Consider the following 18,276-nt stretch of genomic DNA (forward strand, 5'->3'; position numbering starts at 1 on the left):
AGGAGAAACTCTCCCCGCCATAAACCTCCAGGCGCCGACAACTGTCGATGCATTGGAAGCACCCAACCACAGCTGACTATGAGTCCATCCGAAAACTTCGAGCCTCCGACCAGCCCTTCGACACCGAGCACCAAGTATCACCTCTGCCGAGCACTTCGCCCTCGTCCCGGCCGCCGAGCAACAAGCAAAGCTGAGGAATCGGGGCCTTCCCTTCTGGAGATTCTGGATCACACGGTAGCAGCGGCAGCGAAAAAGGCATTTCAGAAGTTTCTCCAGATGTTCCTCCGTTCTCTCACGTCTGTCTCCATCAAATCAGGATTGTGCATGGCACCCTACTGGACAAGTTACAGATATCATTCACCGGAGTGGCCGCACAAGCTGTGTCGCGCCACCATCTTTTCCTCCTGTTAGCATTCATTTCAAAAGGATTAGAAATTAAAATCAGGGATGTAATGCTGAAGCTTCATAAGGCACTGATGAGGACTCACTTCGAGTATCGTGAGCAGTTTTGGGCTCCTTATCGAAGGACATGCTGACATTGGAGAGGGTTCAAAGGAGGTTCATGAGAATAATTCTGGGATTGAAAGGTTTGTCAATGAGGAGGATTTGATTTAGAAGAATGCAGGGGTATCTCTTTGAAGCCTATTGAATGTTGAAAGGCCTAGATAGACAGTATGAGGAGAGCATGTTTGCCATAGTGGACAAGTCGAGGACCAGAGGATACAACCTCAGAATGAAAGGACGTCCATTTAGAACACAGAAGAGGAGGAATTCCTTTAGCCAGAGGGTGTTGACTCTGTGGAATCGGTTGCCACAGGTGACTGTGGATGCCAGGTCATTGGGTGTATTTAAGGCAGAAGTTGATAGCTTCTCGATAAGTCATGGCATGAAAGGTTACCAGGAGAGGCAGGAGAATGAGGTTGAGAGGGATATGAATTAGCCATGATCAAATGGTGGAGCAGACTCGATAGGCCAAATGGCCTAATTCTGCATCAAGGTCTTATGTTTTAAATAAAATGTTCTGAAAAAAACAGCTTTTCAGAATCTAATTACCTTCCAGTTCAATGCCATTTTGCCATTTTGGCTTGGGGGCTGTTTGTAACAAACAGTGTGGTGTGTAACCATGGCCAGTTGAATCTAAAATGCTAAAAAGAAAACTGATACACTGCTGCTGTTGCCAGTGTTACTTGAAATTTGAGTCAGGCTTTCCTTGGGACAATAAATTACAGTGGCTGATCTGCCAATGGGCAGGAGCTAGCTGTTGCATATTATGCTGCATCTCCATGGGAAAGAGAAACAATTAAAAATCTGTTTTCTAATTATATTCTGGCTTAGTGAGAAAGAGGTTCTGATGGATAGGGATATGGGAGGATTGGGTGTGGGTGGGGGGTGTTGAGAGATTGAGGTAGGAGAGGATGGGGAACAATACTGTAAAATACCAAAGAACCCCAATCTGCCTCCACACCAACCAATTCCATCAAGAAGTGGGCAGCTAAACAGCTACTAGGAGGCAGTCTGGTTATTTGAATATGTAAATGAGACCAAGAAGTTTCCCGTGTTGCAAGCAACAGGTAGCTGCTGCAAGTTTGTACTATTGGGAAGGAAGTGGACTAAGTACAATGCTAAGGAGAAAAAGAATGCTTCCCCCAGCATCCCAGTAACCCCTCTTCTCCACAGCTCACTCAAATTCTATGCTGAGCAAACATTGTAAAGGAAAGAATTAGAAGCCTTTCCTCTCCCTTTCTCCTGACACCACTAATTTAAGATCAGAGACATTCCCTTGTTCCTTGCCTTACCCAGTGTAACTGTACCCTGAGCTCCCTCTGTTCTACAACTCTCTGCAGGGCTGTGCTCTTCACTGTAAATGACCAGACAAAGTAAACATTCAAGAGGTAACTTCTGAGTGAAGAAGTTGTCAATGACAAATGACACAGGCAGGTAAGAGCTCACAGCCTGTGTGAAAGTCCAGGCCCACCTAAAGTTCTGCTCCCACCCTACTCGTGCTGATTAGTTTAGTTTGCATAAATCATGTATTATTAAGCCATTAGTTCTTGGGATCCACTAATACAATCACTGCCACATACACCATGAAACAGATGGCTCTGTCCTAATTCTTTCCACAAATGGAAATTCTAAATACCTTGCTTTGTTGTTCTGAAAAAAAACACAACTATTTTGGGATATTTTTAAAGGATTATTTTCCTGCATAAATGTCCATTTTCATTTTTTAAAATATGATCTAAGGTTTAGACTGTTATATGTCTGGCAACATGCTCGTGTAAAGCTATTGGAGGATCAGGAAAGTGTTGTTCATAGCTGGTACAATTTCCAACAACACCCAAATAGTTAACTATTGCCACTGAATCCCCGATGGACATGTCTTTTCTTACAGTGACCAAGTCTAGAAAATTATCCAGACTGTAACAGATATTTATACAAGTTTAATGTCCACTGCCATGTTAATTTTTCAGTTGCAGCTAACACAGCTGCCCATTCAAATAGACTTCAGTCATGCTTTTAACATAGTATCCTAATTTCTTCAAAATTTCACATTTGAATATGAAAGAACCATCAACAATATTGTCCTCCAGCAAATTTTTTGTAAGACGTCGCCGTTGAACCATGGCTAAGTTCTGTGGGTTGCTGACAAAACATATCAATATACATCTTTTGAATGACTTTCACTGCAATTTGCAGCATGTAATTTCCTCTTAAGCAACGTAGTTTTGAACTGACCTAATGAACTACAGATTTCATGATCTTCTGAACGACTAGCGGACATAACTCTCCAGCAAGCAGGTACAGCACCTTTAAGAGGATGAAGGTACATCACCATGGCTGGGGCAGCTCAAAGCCATGCTGAAACACAGAGGAATGAGACCCACTTGACCCAGCATCTTGAACACAGTTTACGTACCACCATCGACTGACTGTAATCAGGCACTTGAGATACTGCACGCTGCCATCACCGAACAAGAAACAGTAGACCATGATGCATTTCAAATCATAGTCAGCAACTTCAATCAGGCTTGTCTGAAGAAATTTCTGCCCAGTTATGCCCAGCATATGACCTGTAACACCAAAGATCCCAACACACTAGACCACTGCTATAGTACGATAAGGAATGCCTACTCTTCCACGCACAGACTGCATTTTGGGAAATCGGATCACTTGGCCATCCTTCTCCTACCTGCACACAGGCAGAGGCCAAAGAGCAAGACTCCAGAGATTAGGAAAACAAGATGGTGATCACAAAAGGCAGAGGAGTGCCTACCAGATTTCTTCAAGTCAGTGGACCGGGTTGTGTACAAGGACTTACCAGTAGTTCCGAATGAATACACCACGGTTGTCACAGACTTCATAAAAACAGTCGTAGGCAAGCATGTCCCCACAAAATCATTCAGAGTTTTCCCCAACCAGAAGCCCTGGATGAACCATGAGGTCTGCAATCTGCTGAGGGAGAGATCAGCGGCATTCAGGTCTGGCGACCCAGTAAGATACAAGAGGTCCGGGTACAATCTCTGAAAAGCCATCTCAAGGTGAAGTGATAATTCAGGACTAAACCTGAATCAATGAAGGATGCTCAACAACTGTGGCAGGGTTTGAATGCTAATACCTCTTACAAAGTGAAATCGAGTGACATAGGTGACAGCAGGGCTTCGCTTCCAGACAGACTCAACGTCTTCTATGCTCACTTTGATAGTCAAAACATGGAAGAATCTTCACAAACTCCCACAGCCTCCGAAGATCCTGTGATTTCAGTGTCTGAGGCCAACATGAAAGCATCCTTCAGGAGGGTGAATTCATGGAAAGAATCCAGCCCAGGTGAGGTACCTAGTCAAGTACTAAAGACCTGTGCTGATCAACTGGCTGGAGTCTTCACCACTCTATAAGTGCTCGCTTCACCAGCCAGTCTGAGGTACCTGCCTGCTTCAAGTAGGCTTCAATTATACCAGTGCCGAAGAAGAACATGGTAACCTTCCTCAATGATTATTGTCTAGTAACATTTACATCCAAAGTGAAGAAATGTTTTCAGAAGTTGGTGATGAAACACATCAACTCCTGCCTGAGAAGTGACTTAGATCCATGCCATTTTGCCTACCAGCACAAGTGAATAGCAGATGCCAATTCATTGGGTCTTCACTCTACCCTGGAACCTCTTTATCGACTACAGCTCAGCATCCAATACTAATCATCCCCTTGAAACTAATCAATATGCTTCAAGACCTTAGCCTCAATACCTCCTTGTGCAATTGGATCCTCAATTTCCTCACTTCGCGACCCCAGTCAGTTTGGAACCCAGTACTGCCTGTCTCATGGTCGCGTGGTCGGCGACTAAACCGGCTCCTCCGCCAGGCTTGCCTGGTGAGGAGGTGGCTAGACACCCTACAGGATGAAAAACAAGACTTGTCAAAGGGCGGATGAACCCTCTTGTAGGGTCAACGGCCATCTAGCAAACACGTGCCGTGAAGCGCAGAAAGGGCATCCCTTGCATTGAAGCTTGGTCTGGCCATTCACTGCAGCAGAACTTCCCCCAGCCATCTTGGACCCCACCATGCCGCTGGATCTAGGAGAGGATGTCGAGAGGGTGGGTCAGGACCTGTGCAACCCCCTACTCACCTAAAATCCATTCACGCACACGCTGTTCCTTTCTGAGGAGTGGGGTATCCTCAACACACCCGAGTCCTGTAGCGACGGACAAGTGGCGAAACAGTAGGCTTGGCCAGCTGGGAGCCATAGTCACAGGTCTGCGTGCAGGCGGCAGGGGGAGAGTGGTTGCACATGGATTACAGAGCGGAGATCTGGTGAGGCAGCACCCTCTGCGTCCGAACAGCCCTGTTTAGGGAGGCACGGCTCACCCTATAATCAGGGAAGGGCCTAGAAAAGATGGCTCAAACAAAGCCTGCTCACACCAACCTAGCCAGTCTGCAGCGGCTGGTGGGTCGTCCAACTCTAGCGGTAAGAATCACAAGCAGAATCTGACCGTCGCCTCATGGAACATACGAACTCTGTTGGACAATGTTAACTCAGATCACCCAGAGAGACACACTGCACTTGTTACTCGTGTGCTCAAGGACTACAGAGTGGACATTGCAGCTCTCCAAGAGTCCCGACTCGCTGGAGAGGGCGTGCTTTGTGAAGAGAAAGGAGGGTACACATTCTTCTGGTCTGGCAGGCCCGAAGAAGAACAAAGAGAATCTGGTGTGTGCTTGGCTATCAAGAACTGTCTCACAGAAAAGCTACCAGCCCTGCCTGTTGCAGTAAATGACCAAATCCAGACCTTGCGTACACCTTTGCAAGGAAAACGCCACCTCACCATAGTCATCGTTTACGCCCCAACTCTGACTAATCCCAGTGAAGTCAAGGAGGCACTCTACAGTGAGCTGAAAACCACCATCAGTAGTGTGGCAACTTCCAATAAGCTGCTGTTGCTGGGAGACTTTAATGCTCGGGTTGGCAAGGAGTCCACTGTGTGGCCTGGTATGATTGGATGCCAAGGGATTGGCAACAGTAATAGTAATGGTCTACTACTCCTCTCGATGTGCACAGAATTCAAACTGTGCATTAATAACACACTGTTCAGATTGCCAGACAAGCTCAAATGCACATGGATGCATTCACGATCTAAAAGCCGGCATCTCATTGACTGTGTCATCACCCAACAACGAGACACCTCTGACGTTCGTATCACCAGAGTTGAGTGTGGAGCTGAATGCTCAACTGATCCTCAAATGGTGTGGTCGGATCTATGTCTATCGATCAAACCTCCACACAGACTGAATGCTGCCAAACCACCCAAAAGGCTGCACACCACCAAATTGAAACACCATGAATGTGCTGTTGCCCTGAACTCAAGTTCCAAAAAAACGTGCCTTTTTGAGTGTAAAATCAACTTTGCAGAGGCAGCTCAGAGCTATGAAAGACCAGTGGTGGGTGAACAAGGCCAAGGAGTTACAAGCCTTTGCTGACTGTAATGACTCAAGAGCTTCTATGAAGCAATCAAGGTTGTGTATGGTCCATCAAAACAAGGCACCTCACAACTGCTGAAAAAGGACAGTACATCCATCCTCACTGAGAAGTCAGAGCATATGAAAAGATGGCAAGAACACTTCCATGAACTGCTGAACAGACCAGGAACCATCACCGATGAAGCACAGGGCAGAGTACACCCTCGAACCATACTGCTCGAGCTAGATGCTCCCCCTACTCTTCACGAGGTCATCAAAGCCATCAAACAGCTAAAACCCAACAAAGCACCAGGGCTTGACGGTATCGCAGCCGAGGTCTACCAGTATGGTGGTCACACACTGACATCATACCCGCACCAGCTGTTCACAAAGTTGTGGGGAGCTGCGGAACTACCACAAGACTTCAAAGACGCATCAACCGTGACCATCTACAAGAACAAGGGAGACAAGGGAGACTGCAACAATTACCGTGGCATCTCTCTTCTGTCAGTTGCGGGAAAATGCCTCGCGTTGATCATCCTGAGACGTTTGGTGTCCAACATCAGTGACAACATCCTTCCAGGAAGCCAGTGTGGTTTTCAAACAGGCCGTAGTACACTGAGGCAGCTCCAAGAGAAATGTGTTGAGCAGCAGAGAAGTCTCTATGTCACATTGTTGATCTAACCAAAGCGTTTGACACTGTCGGAAGAGACGGCCTGTGGAAGCTCCTACCAAATTCAGTTGCCCCACACGCCTAACCTACATCATTCGTCAGTTCCACGAAGGCATGGAAGGCCGCATCAACATGTGTGGCGAGTTGTCAGACCCATTTTCCATCAGCAACATCGTAAAACAGGGTTGTGTTCTGGCTCCTACTCTGGACTATTCTTCGCTGTTGTTCTTCAGGATGCCACATCAGACCTGAAGTTAGGGGTCTTCCTACAAACAAGGGCTGATGGCGGGCTCCTCAACCTCGCAAGACTGACAGCAAAAACAGAAGTCAGGGACATTGTGGTGCATGAGCTACAGTTTGCTGATGACTGTGCACTGGTTGCCCACTCTCTCGAAGACTTACAGGAGATCACCAGTCGCTTTTCCAGTGCAGCCAAAAGCTTCTGACTGACAATCAGCCTGAAAAAGATGGAAGTTTTGTACCAACCAGCTCCTGGCTCAAGCTACGAAGTACCAACTGTCCTCATGATGACACTCGTCTCAATGCTGTCAACAAGTTTTGCTACCTGGGCAGCATAATAACATCCTCAGCTTCTCTGGATGTAGAGATTGAGTCAAGAACCAGAAAAGCCTGCTTTGTCTTTGGTCAGCTGAAAGATCAAGTTTGGTCACAGAACATCAGGTTGGCCACCAACTGCAAGGTATACAGGGCCGTTGTCATATCAACCTTGTTATACGGATGTGAGACATGGTGCCCATATCAGAGACACTTACGCCAGCTTGACCAACTGCAGCAGCATCACCTATGTTCTCTGATGAAGATCACCTGGCGAGACAAGGTCTTCAATACCAAGGTTCTCTCTCGAGCCGGAATGCCAGCAGTTTCAACCTTGGTGATGTCAGCCCAACTAAGCTGGGCAGGACATGTTGTCAAAATGCCTGACGGAAGACTGCCCAAGGACATTTTGTACGGTCAACTGTCCAGTGATACCCGAAATGAGGAGGCCAGCGACTACGGTACAAGGATGCTCCGCACAGAAGCCTCAAGAAAGCTGACATTGCCCCATCAACATGGGAGGACCTGGCTCAAGATCACTCACAGCGGTGGGACGCCATCGGAAAAGATGTGGACGCTGCTGAGAACAAGCTCAACAAGGCAACAGAGGAAAGGCTCAGGAAGCGCCACAACAGAGCTTCTGCCCCTGCTGCCCCACCAGGCCTCACCTGCCAAGTATGTGGCAAGCAGTGCCTGTCAAGGATCGGCCTGTACAGCCACTCCAGGATGCACATATCAAACCCCACTAACTGACTGAAAGGAACCGTCATCATCCTATGGATGGACAGCCAGAGAGAGAGAGAGACCAATCACTTTATCTATTCAAACTAATTTGTATCATTTGAAGGTCATGACCTTAGACCTGTGTTGCACTGTTGGGTTTTGGTGAAGGTCGCGTGCTCTTATGAGAGTGTGGACTTTCAAAACCAGACAGCAAGCCACAATAGCACATTCAGAACAAAGGTGCTTGAGGTGTGCCAGAGGTGAAAACTTTTAGAAAAAGTACAAAAAACATTTACAGTGCAAAAAATGGCAAAAATAACAAAAATGATGATAAGAAAAATTGCAAACATATGCCATCAACTCTTTAGGACTGCAGCTTTGAGGTGATACCTCACCGCACCCCTCTTCCCTTCCTCACTTACACCAAATGAACCTTCAGGTAGGGATCTCCTTCGTCTCGGAGAAAAGGATAGTCTGTTCTTTGGAACGCAGGGGAGTTGTTATCACGAGCCTGGACATTTACACAAAAACCAAAATACAGGAATTCATGTCCTTCTTCACAAGCATAGATGTCCACAAATACATTCATCACAAAAAGCTCACAATGACATTGCACAACAAATCAGCTAACCGCTTTCCAGGAGCCAGCACTCTCCCACGTCCCCCAAAGTGAACCCTTCCACTGGGCATGTGCCACCACGAACAGGCACCTTTTTTAAACATCCACCCGTCAGCCGGGTTGCACCCTTGAAACTGGAAGGAACCACAAACGGGACGCCACCGTCCTGGAGTGTGCAAGTGCAAACAAAAACGTCCGTGCTGAGCATCAGCCCGGCATGTGCTCCTGATAAGCACAACATCAGCACTGCCAGACAGGGATAATGAGAATTAAAGGGCTACTGGGGGGAGGGGAGGAGGAAGAAATTACTTGGAAATCACGTCTGCCTACAACAAAAGAAATCAGCGATAAGGTCATTAATTCAGAGGAGCAGTGCCAATATTCACCCCCAGGCCACACTTCCCAGTGTTGGGATCCTAGTTACACTCATTCAGTTGCGTATAGGGCAGGCCACATCATTACATACCATCATCAAAACAAACCCAATATTCTGTGCTCTACCATAGGAGGACATTGCCAGGCAAACAGAGAAAAGAATGAAGGATACTTCAAAATCTGTTTTGAAGATGTACATTCCTTTAGTCTCTTAGAAACATCTTACTCACACCCACACATTGTGGGGAAGGGGCTTTAGAGAATGTACTAAGCACCTTGACACTTTGCCTCAGGAACGCAGAGAAGTGCGCAAGAGGACAGAGGGTGTGCAGACCTCACAATCTACCCGTTTGCCCTCCTTTCAGCCATTTCCTGCCTTATCCTACTTCAGTTTCATGAACTTCAGGACCCACAAAGCCCAAGTAGAAGCAAGACATCCTCGGTCCCTAGGAAAACAATACGTTTGAGGAGTGGCAACCCCCCGCACCCATCAACTTGAAAGGGCACGAGATAGATGGAGGAGAGTTGCAGGATATGGCCAAGGATTCCTCACACCAAGAGTTAATATTTTCTGTAAAGGTTCAGGAGCTAGGGGCGTACTGGGGGCTGAATCCACTGTTAAGTGAATTAAGAGTAGTGATCTCTCAAAACCATCTACTTATAGATGGTTAACCATATATTAGCTCAGGTATCTTGACTGTCCCTGTTGTATATGGGCCAGATGGAAAACGTCTAATATCTGTGAATCCATTACTGCTCCCTTCTACCTACTGAACAAAATGGTGGCCAGCTACCCATTCCTATGGAAGGGGACAGTCAGTCACCATCGATGCAACAACATGCCTGAATCCAGAGTTCAAGATAGTAATCTGCAAACTCAGCATCTTAGTTCCTGCAGTTATCATTTTATGGATTCCGAATGCCAGCGGAACCTCTTGTCCAATTACTCATGATGGGAAAACTAGAATTTGCACCTTTATTTATCGACCTTTAACTCAGACTTAATAATTAATTTTAATTAAAATGAACATTTATATTTGAACAAATTTGTATGTGACTTACAAAAAGCCCTTATTTGGTCTAACTTTGTATTAAGACCATAAGGTATAGGAGCAGAAGAAGGCCATTTGGCCCATTAAGTCTGCTCCTCCATTCAATCATGGGCTGATCCAATTCTTCCAGTCATCCCCACTCCCCAGCTTTCACCCCATACTCTTTGATGCCCTGGCTAATCAAGAACCTATCTATCTCTACCTTAAATGCACCCAATGACTTCGCCTCCACAGCCACTCGTGGCAACAAATTCCACAGATTTACCACCCTCTGACTAAAGTAATTATTTCAAGCAACACACATCAAAGTTGCTGGTGAACGCAGCAGGCCAGGCAGCATCTCTAGGAAGAGGTGCAGTCGACGTTTCAGGCCGAGACCCTTCATCAGGACTAACTGAAGGAATAAATAAAGTAATTATTTGTCTGTTTTGTAGCTTTCGTGTTAACTCTCTTTAGTTTTTTCTGCGTTGGAGAGAAATATTTTGTCCATTGTTAAAACAGAACAGGAGTTCGGCACAGAATCTGTAGAAGTGAGGCAAAGCAACAGTGAGTTCATGCAGCCTGTACAGATTACAGAGGACGGGCTGTTTACTGCCTGAGGCAAATCAGGGTGGATAAATCCCCAGGGCCTGGCAAGGTGTTCCCTCAGACCCTGTGGAAGGCAAATGCAGAAACTGCAAGAGCCCTAGCAGAGATCATCCTCAGTGACAGGTGAAGTACCAGAGGATTGGAGGATAACCAAAGTTGTTCCGCTGTTTAAGGAAGGGTCTAAAAATAAACCAGGAAATTATAAGCCAGTGAGCCTGACATCAGTAGTGGAAAAGTTATTGGAAGGAACCTTGTATATGTATTTTGAGAACACATGAATCCCACGGTAACACCAAACCTGTTAGGGTGAGAGTTGGATGTGAATTAGTGAAATTTGTTGTCACAACAATAACCTATTGACCATGTTAGAACTGAGTGCCAACAAATAGTAACTTCCATATGATATGCTGTTACATCATGCGGAAGGAAGCAGTCTTAAGTACCAACTTAATCTTCACTATATGCTTGGTTCTCAAGGGCCATTAAAGTGGCCTAGAAAGTCATTAATTTGTACAAAACATTGAGAGAAGTCAAAAAACTTAATCCCTACCTTCTCAGGGAGCTAGAGGTATACAATAAGTATAGCAACAGTAGTGTTACGTACATCTCAGGAACAAATAAGGGATCTTCCTTGTCTGTATTAATCCTGAATCAACACCACAGTACCTTCGTCACGTCCAAAAATCCCCATCTTAATCCTATCTTTATAAGGAGGTTTCCATTGCAACACACACAAAATGCTGGAGGAACGGGTCAGGCAGCATCTTTAGATTATGAGGACACGCAGTCCTCATAATTTAAAAATGAATAAACAGTTGTTGTTTCAGATCGCAATCCTTCATTAGAAAATTTCCAGTTTTTTTATGCGCTTACTTATTGTTATCAATGGCAGTAATTCTTGCTCATCCCTATTTGCACCTTAATCTAGTAATTTGCTAGGTTGATTAGTGGAGTGTTGCATTCAGATTCATTTGAGAAGTATCCCACACATATTAGGACAGGTAAGAGTGACTGACTTCCTTCCCTAATCAATTATCTGATGAATGGTATTTAACTGAAAGTGCTGTTCCTAAAGTCTAGCAATGAATGCTCCCATTACTCTGCATGTGTTTTGTGTATAAATTTGTAATCATCATTGGCTTCCATTTTGCTTTAGTCAGTCATGAATGATCAACGTTTAAGAAAAAGAAATAACTCATTAACAATTAATCACAATTATCACTGCTGTACTTCTATCTTTTTCAAATTGAAATATTAAGACACAAGTGTAATTTGATGACCACAAAGAGATTCCCTGTCCTTCTATTTAAGTACTGTTTCCACTTTTATTTTCAACGAGGTTATTCATGATGATTACTCAGCTTTAAAGCATCAATCTTTTTTTACTGTTATCTTCCGGAAGACAATAAAGAACTAAAAGCACAAGCTAAAAAGCCAGAAGCTTTTACATTTCTAGCTGCCAGTAAATGGTTTGGAGTCCACAAGGAAACGTGGCAAGCAACATCTTCTGCAGTTCTCTTTGTCTATGGCATTCACTTTGGAACATTCCATTTTGCCATCTGACATATTGACAATTCATTATTCATAAAATGCAAGTTTAATACCTAAATGAAAATACAGATAGTTTCCAATGCACAAAAATGTCACCATTGATCTCTCCCTCATCACAGAGTTCAGTCTGATTTCTTCTATATTCCGCTAGTTCAAGATTACTTCAAGTCCCTGCGGTAATTTGTGTAAAACATTGAGAAGTCTGGACAACCCCAATTTGTTTTACTTGTTTTCCTTTGTTGTGCTTCACTTCAGTTCTGCTTCAACTATCTTTTCTCATCTCGGTTTCTGCTTATTGTTATTACCAGCAAAGGAGAAGAAAAATCTACTTGTAAATGAATTGTGACCGCTAAAATTGCATTATCTTTGCCTCGTTTGTTTAGTTACCAGGTTCTTCAGAAGACAAGTGGTCTGGATAACCTTGGAAATATACGCTGGGAAATTTTTGGTCTCCTTGCCCTTGCCTGGGTTATTGTTTACTTCTGCATATTTAAAGGAGTTACCTGGACTGGAAAGGTAGGTTTATAATCAGTTATTACATACAGTCTGCTGGCTTTATTTGCTCACTATTTAATAGGCAGGAGATTGTGACCGAAATTGTAGTGTGATAGCTATTTCATAAGTCCAAAAAAATTTAAGTATTATTACACATTCTAGTGTGCCTCATTGTAATTTCTAAGCATTTAATCTTCCCACCTCTCTCAAAATCTTGACGCTCGTTGGAGTATAGGCACAAGAGAGTAAAGTAACTCTCATTAGAGTATATGTCCATCCATGGCCACCTTTACTGTCGTGATGAGGCCACACTCTGGTTGGAGGAGCAACACTTTACATTCTGTTTGGGTAGCCTCCAATCTGATGGCGTGAACATCGATTTCTCTCTTCTGATAATGCCTCCCGCCCCCCTCTGTCACCATTTCCCATCCCCTTTTCCCTCTTTCACCTTGCCTCCTTGCCTCCTTGCCCACCCATCGCCTCCCTCTGGCAGTCCGCCCCCCCCCCACTTTTCTTTCTTCCATGGCCGTCTGTCTCTTTCACCAATCAACTTCCCAGCTCTTTGCTCCATCTCTCCCCCTCCAAGTTTCACCTATCACCTGGCCTTTCTCTCTCCCCTCCCACCACCTTTCAAATCTACTCCTCATTCTTTATTTCCCCAGTCCTGCTGAAGGGTCTCGGCCCAAAACGTCGACTGTACTCTTTTCCATAGATGCTGCCTGGCTTGCTGTGTTCCTCCAGAACTTCGTATTTGTTGCTTGGATTTCCAGCATCTGCAGATTTTCTCTTGTTTCTCATTAGTGTATGGCTCCTTCAGCAGTGAATGCTATCCTTGTGTCTAAGAGAACAATAGAACTTTATAACTCAAATGTAGAGCATCTGATTCATTGTATCATTGCTGGCCCTTTAATGGAGCAAACCAAATTTAGGTAACAAGCACAAAACGTTGGAGGAACTCAGCAGGTCAGACAGCATCTATGAAAAGGAATAAACAGTTGACGTTTTAGGCCGAGGCCCTTCATCAGGACTGGAAAGGAAGGGAAAAGAAGTCAGCATAAGAATGTGGGGGTGGGGGGTAGGAGTACTAACTGGCAGTTATCAGGTGATGGATGAAGCTAAGTTAGGAGAGGCTAGGCAGGTGGGAGAGGGGAGATGAAGTAAGAAGCTGAAACGTGATAGGTGGGAAAGGTAAAGTGCTGAAGAAGAAGGAACCTGATAGGAGAGGAGAGTGGACCTTGGGAGAAAGGGAAGGAGGAAGGGCACCAGAGGGAGGTGATGGGCAGGTGAGCAGAAGAAAAGGGGTAAGAGGGGAGCCAGAGTGGGAAATGGAAAAAGAGAGAAGGGGGAGGGGAGAAAATTACCAAAAGTTAGAGAAATAGAGGTTCATGCTATCGGTCTGGAGGCTATCCAGACAGAATATGAGGTGTTGCTCTTCCAACCTGAGGGTAGCCTCATCCTGGTAGTAGAGGAGGCCATGAATCAACATGTCAGAATGGGAAGTAGAATTAAAATCAGATTTCTCTAACTAATAATTTCTCCCTAGGGTTCAATGCAATATTTAAGGGAAGTTTAGATAAGTACATGGATAGGAAGGGTATGGATAGGTATGGTCCAGCTGGGATGCTGTAGCACTCTATGACTCGAGGACGAGGGGGAGCTGAGCAGTCGCCCAGCTTCAGATTCACCTTCAGATTAGGTTATTTTTATGCATACCAGTGTGCAATGAAATTCCTTGTTCATACAAAGCTCGCGGGGTGAAACAGCATACGCAGTAATAATGAACACAACAATAAATACAGGGACTTTGTAAACCGGCAGAATGGTACAAAGTACAACAGACTGGTGCAAGCAAGTGGGCAGGGCAGGGACTCCTGTCAGCTCCCCCACACAGCAACACTGGTGGCAATGCATCATTCTAAATAATGCCATAATGATGCATTTTAGCACTCTGATTCAATGGGCAGCCTCAGCCCTGGGACCACAGTCTGTGCACCATGCAAAGCACCAGAGTATTACAAAGAGCAAGATAAAGAATGGGACTGCAACCTGAGATTAAGACAGGAACTGAAAGTGTCATTAAAAAATTATTTAAAATATTTAAAAATAGCAACCATTCAACTAAGGTTGAAATTTTCTATATAGCCACTATAGTTAAATCTCTCAGTTCACACCTTAATGGCCCTAATTGCAAGCTAATTATTCTTTTACTTTATATATGCATGCAAAAGTCTTTTGTTTCCTTTTATATAGTTAGCCTTGTCACAAATCACTTAAAGGCCTTTTAATTTCCCTCTCCATCTTCCTAATGCATTCTGTATTCTCATGATTATCTTTAGCCGTATTAGTCCAAAATCTTTGTCATATGAATTTAATGAGTTCCTAAAATTTAATGACCCATTTCAATAAATTACAGAAAATTTAACATCAGATTGCAAGAACATTTAGATCAAAACGTCATTGTCTGTGCCCCAATCACTCCTGGCAAAACTGAACTTAGCACACTAATAGCAACACATACGAAATGCTGGAGGAACTCAGCAGATCAGGCAGCATCCGTGGAAATTAGATTATTAGATTATGAGGACACTCAGTCCTCGTTTAGTGAATGAACAGCTGACATTTTGGGCACTGAGAAGGAAGGGGGAAGACGACAGAATAAAAAGGTTGGGTGGGAGGGGAAGGAGGCTAGCTGGAAGGTGATAGATGAAGCCAAGTGGGTGGGACAGGTCAAGTGCTGGAGAAGAAGGAATCTGATAGGAGAGGAGAGTGGACCATAGGAGAAAGGGAAGGAGGTCAGGGCCCAGGGGAAAGTGATAGTGACAGGTAGCTGAGAAGAGGTGGAACGTCAGAGTGGGAAATAGAGGAAGAGGGAGAGGATTTTCTTTTACCAGAAGGAGAAATTGATCTTCATGCCATCAAGTTGGAGGCTATCCAGACGGAATATAAGGTGTTACTCCTCCACCCTGAGGGTGGCCCCATCGTAGCACAAGGGGAGACCATGGACCGACAAGTCAGACCAGGAATGGGAATGGGAATTAAAATATTTGGCCACCGGGAAGTTCCGCATGTAGTGGATGGAACATGGTGTTTTTAGCACATGAATAGCCTGTCCAGCCTCCTGCATCCCAGGTTCTTCATCATCACCGTGACAGTGGGCAACATACTCATTCCCTCTAAGTACATCAACAGTGTCAGAACATAGTAATCAATAGAAGAAATAATGGATTTTTTAAAATCTGGCTAGGGCCACTTCACTGATCACTACGTTGCTAACTATTGTGCCTGACCATTGCCAAACAGAAGTGTGGTTAACTGTGACAGAGCATTTGACTTCCCGGTCTGCCTCTGGACTCAGCACAGACACTGGCTGTGAAGTTCAATCATGCTGAGGGAATGAGTCCCATAAACTTCATACTTGCCCCCTTAACTTCATGTTAGGCAGAGCAGGTGTAGGTCCTCCCTAGGTATTGAGCGTCTGACTTATCGGCACTCCGTATCTACAGTACAAGCGAGTGTTTGGAAGACCCACAGGACAAATATTCCACCTACTTGAGGCTTCAAGGCTTCTTCTGCCAGGTGACAATGTGTCTGCTCCACGTGCCTTCTCTCCAAACATCACCCTGCTCCCCCCCACCCCCCACCCCGGGCTGTAACATCTGGGGGCTGGTTTGAGCCCGGCAGAGTTGCGAGCGCTGGGTGAATTCACTGGCCCTCCCACTAAGCCAGTGAGGCCGGCTGGTGGCCGTTCTCCCCTCCCAGCACAACATTATTTGTTCATTTCCAACTTATGAACTGTTTGGGTCACGAACAGTTCTCGTGAACCAAACCCTGTGGTCGCCTGTGCTCTAACAACGCCCCAAGGGCTCATCCATTCTGGATTCAAAAGATAAGAGCATGTGTTTTTATTTTACTTGTTATTAATATTTTATTAATTTATTATTGAAATAAGAATTTAATTTATTACTTTTAATTTTTTAATCTATCCCATCTGTTTTTAATGACATTTAGAAACAAGGAACTATCGAAAAACTATGTGCTGTCTTCAGGCAGGGCCTTTGGGCCCTTGCTGGCTTCTGGAGACCTGCAGTAAACCATCTGCTCCAAATGAAGGCCGCATAGCAAAACCTACAGTACAACTCAATGTGACCCATGAAAGGAAAGGGTGGTCATAGGAATGTGGTGGGGTGCAGAGAGAGTGGAGCTGAATGCAAGGCATGGATTGTATCACACACAGTCTGGTCTTGCCACTCAACTTTTTTTCCCCCTCCTTATCCCAGAGGTGTTTATGCTATCACAGAATGGTATCGTGTACACCAGAGCTTTCTACTGTTTGCAACAGGTCATTTGTGGTACAAACACAAGAGGTTCTTCAGATACTGGAAATCCTGAGCAACAATAGAAACATAGAAACATAGAAACATAGAAAATAGGTGCAGGAGTAGGCCATTCAGCCCTTCGAGCCTGCACCGCCATTTATTACGATCATGGCTGATCATCCAACTCAGAATCCCACCCCAGCCTTCCCTCCATACCCCCTAACCCCCGTAGCCACAAGGGCCATATCTAACTCCCTCTTAAATAGAGCCAATGAACTGGCCTCAACTGTTTCCTGTGGCAGAGAATTCCACAGATTCACCACTCTCTGTGTGAAGAAGTTTTTCCTAATCTCGGTCCTAAAAGGCTTCCCCTCTATCCTCAAACTGTGACCCCTCGTTCTGGACTTCCCCAACATCGAGAACAATCTTCCTGCATCTAGCCTGTCCAATCCCTTTAGGATCTTATACGTTTCAATCAGATCCCCCCTCAATCTTCTAAATTCCAACGAGTACAAGCCCAGTTCATCCAGTCTTTCTTCATATGAAAGTCCTGCCATCCCAGGAATCAATCTGGTGAACCTTCTCTGTACTCCCTCTATGGCAAGGATGTCTTTCCTCAGATTAGGGGACCAAAACTGCACACAATACTCCAGGCGTGGTCTCACCAAGGCCTTGTACAACTGCAGTAGTACCTCCCTGCTCCTGTACTCAAATCCTCTCGCTATAAATGCCAGCATACCATTCGCCTTTTTCACCGCCTGCTGTACCTGCATGCCCACTTTCAATGACTGGTGTATAATGACACCCAGGTCTCGTTGCACCTCCCCTTTTCCTAATCGGCCACCATTCAGATAATAATCTGTTTTCCTATTTTTGCTACCAAAGTGGATAACTTCACATTTATCCACATTAAATTGCATCTGCCATGAATTTGCCCACTCACCCAACCTATCCAAGTCACCCTGCATCCTCTTAGCATCCTCCTCACAGCTAACACTGCCACCCAGCTTCGTGTCATCCGCAAACTTGGAGATGCTGCATTTAATTCCCTCATCCAAGTCATTAATATATATTGTAAACAACTGGGGTCCCAGCACTGAGCCTTGCGGTACCCCACTAGTCACGGCCTGCCATTCTGAAAAGGTCCCGTTTATTCCCACTCTTTGCTTCCTGTCTGCTAAGCAACTCTCCACCCACACCAATACCTTACCCCCAATACCGTGTGCTTTAAGTTTGCACACTAATCTCCTGTGTGGGACCTTGTCAAAAGCCTTCTGAAAATCCAAATATACCACATCCACTGGTTCTCCCCTATCCACTCTACTAGTTACATCCTCAAAAAATTCTATGAGATTCGTCAGACATGATTTTCCTTTCACAA

General features: G+C 45.0%; 1 protein-coding gene across 1 annotated transcript in view; it reads left to right on the top strand.

The window, feature by feature from the left end:
• Positions 1–18,276, top strand: part of LOC140187859 (sodium- and chloride-dependent GABA transporter ine) — a 139,444-nt gene that overhangs the window by 70,002 nt on the left and 51,166 nt on the right. The window contains exon 4 of the mRNA XM_072243654.1: positions 12,468–12,600. Coding sequence (XP_072099755.1) covers positions 12,468–12,600 — 133 coding nt within the window. The remainder of the gene's footprint in view (positions 1–12,467; positions 12,601–18,276) is intronic.

The sequence above is a fragment of the Mobula birostris genome, chromosome 25, assembly GCF_030028105.1.
Source record: "Mobula birostris isolate sMobBir1 chromosome 25, sMobBir1.hap1, whole genome shotgun sequence".
Classification (NCBI taxonomy): Eukaryota; Metazoa; Chordata; class Chondrichthyes; order Myliobatiformes; family Myliobatidae; genus Mobula; species Mobula birostris.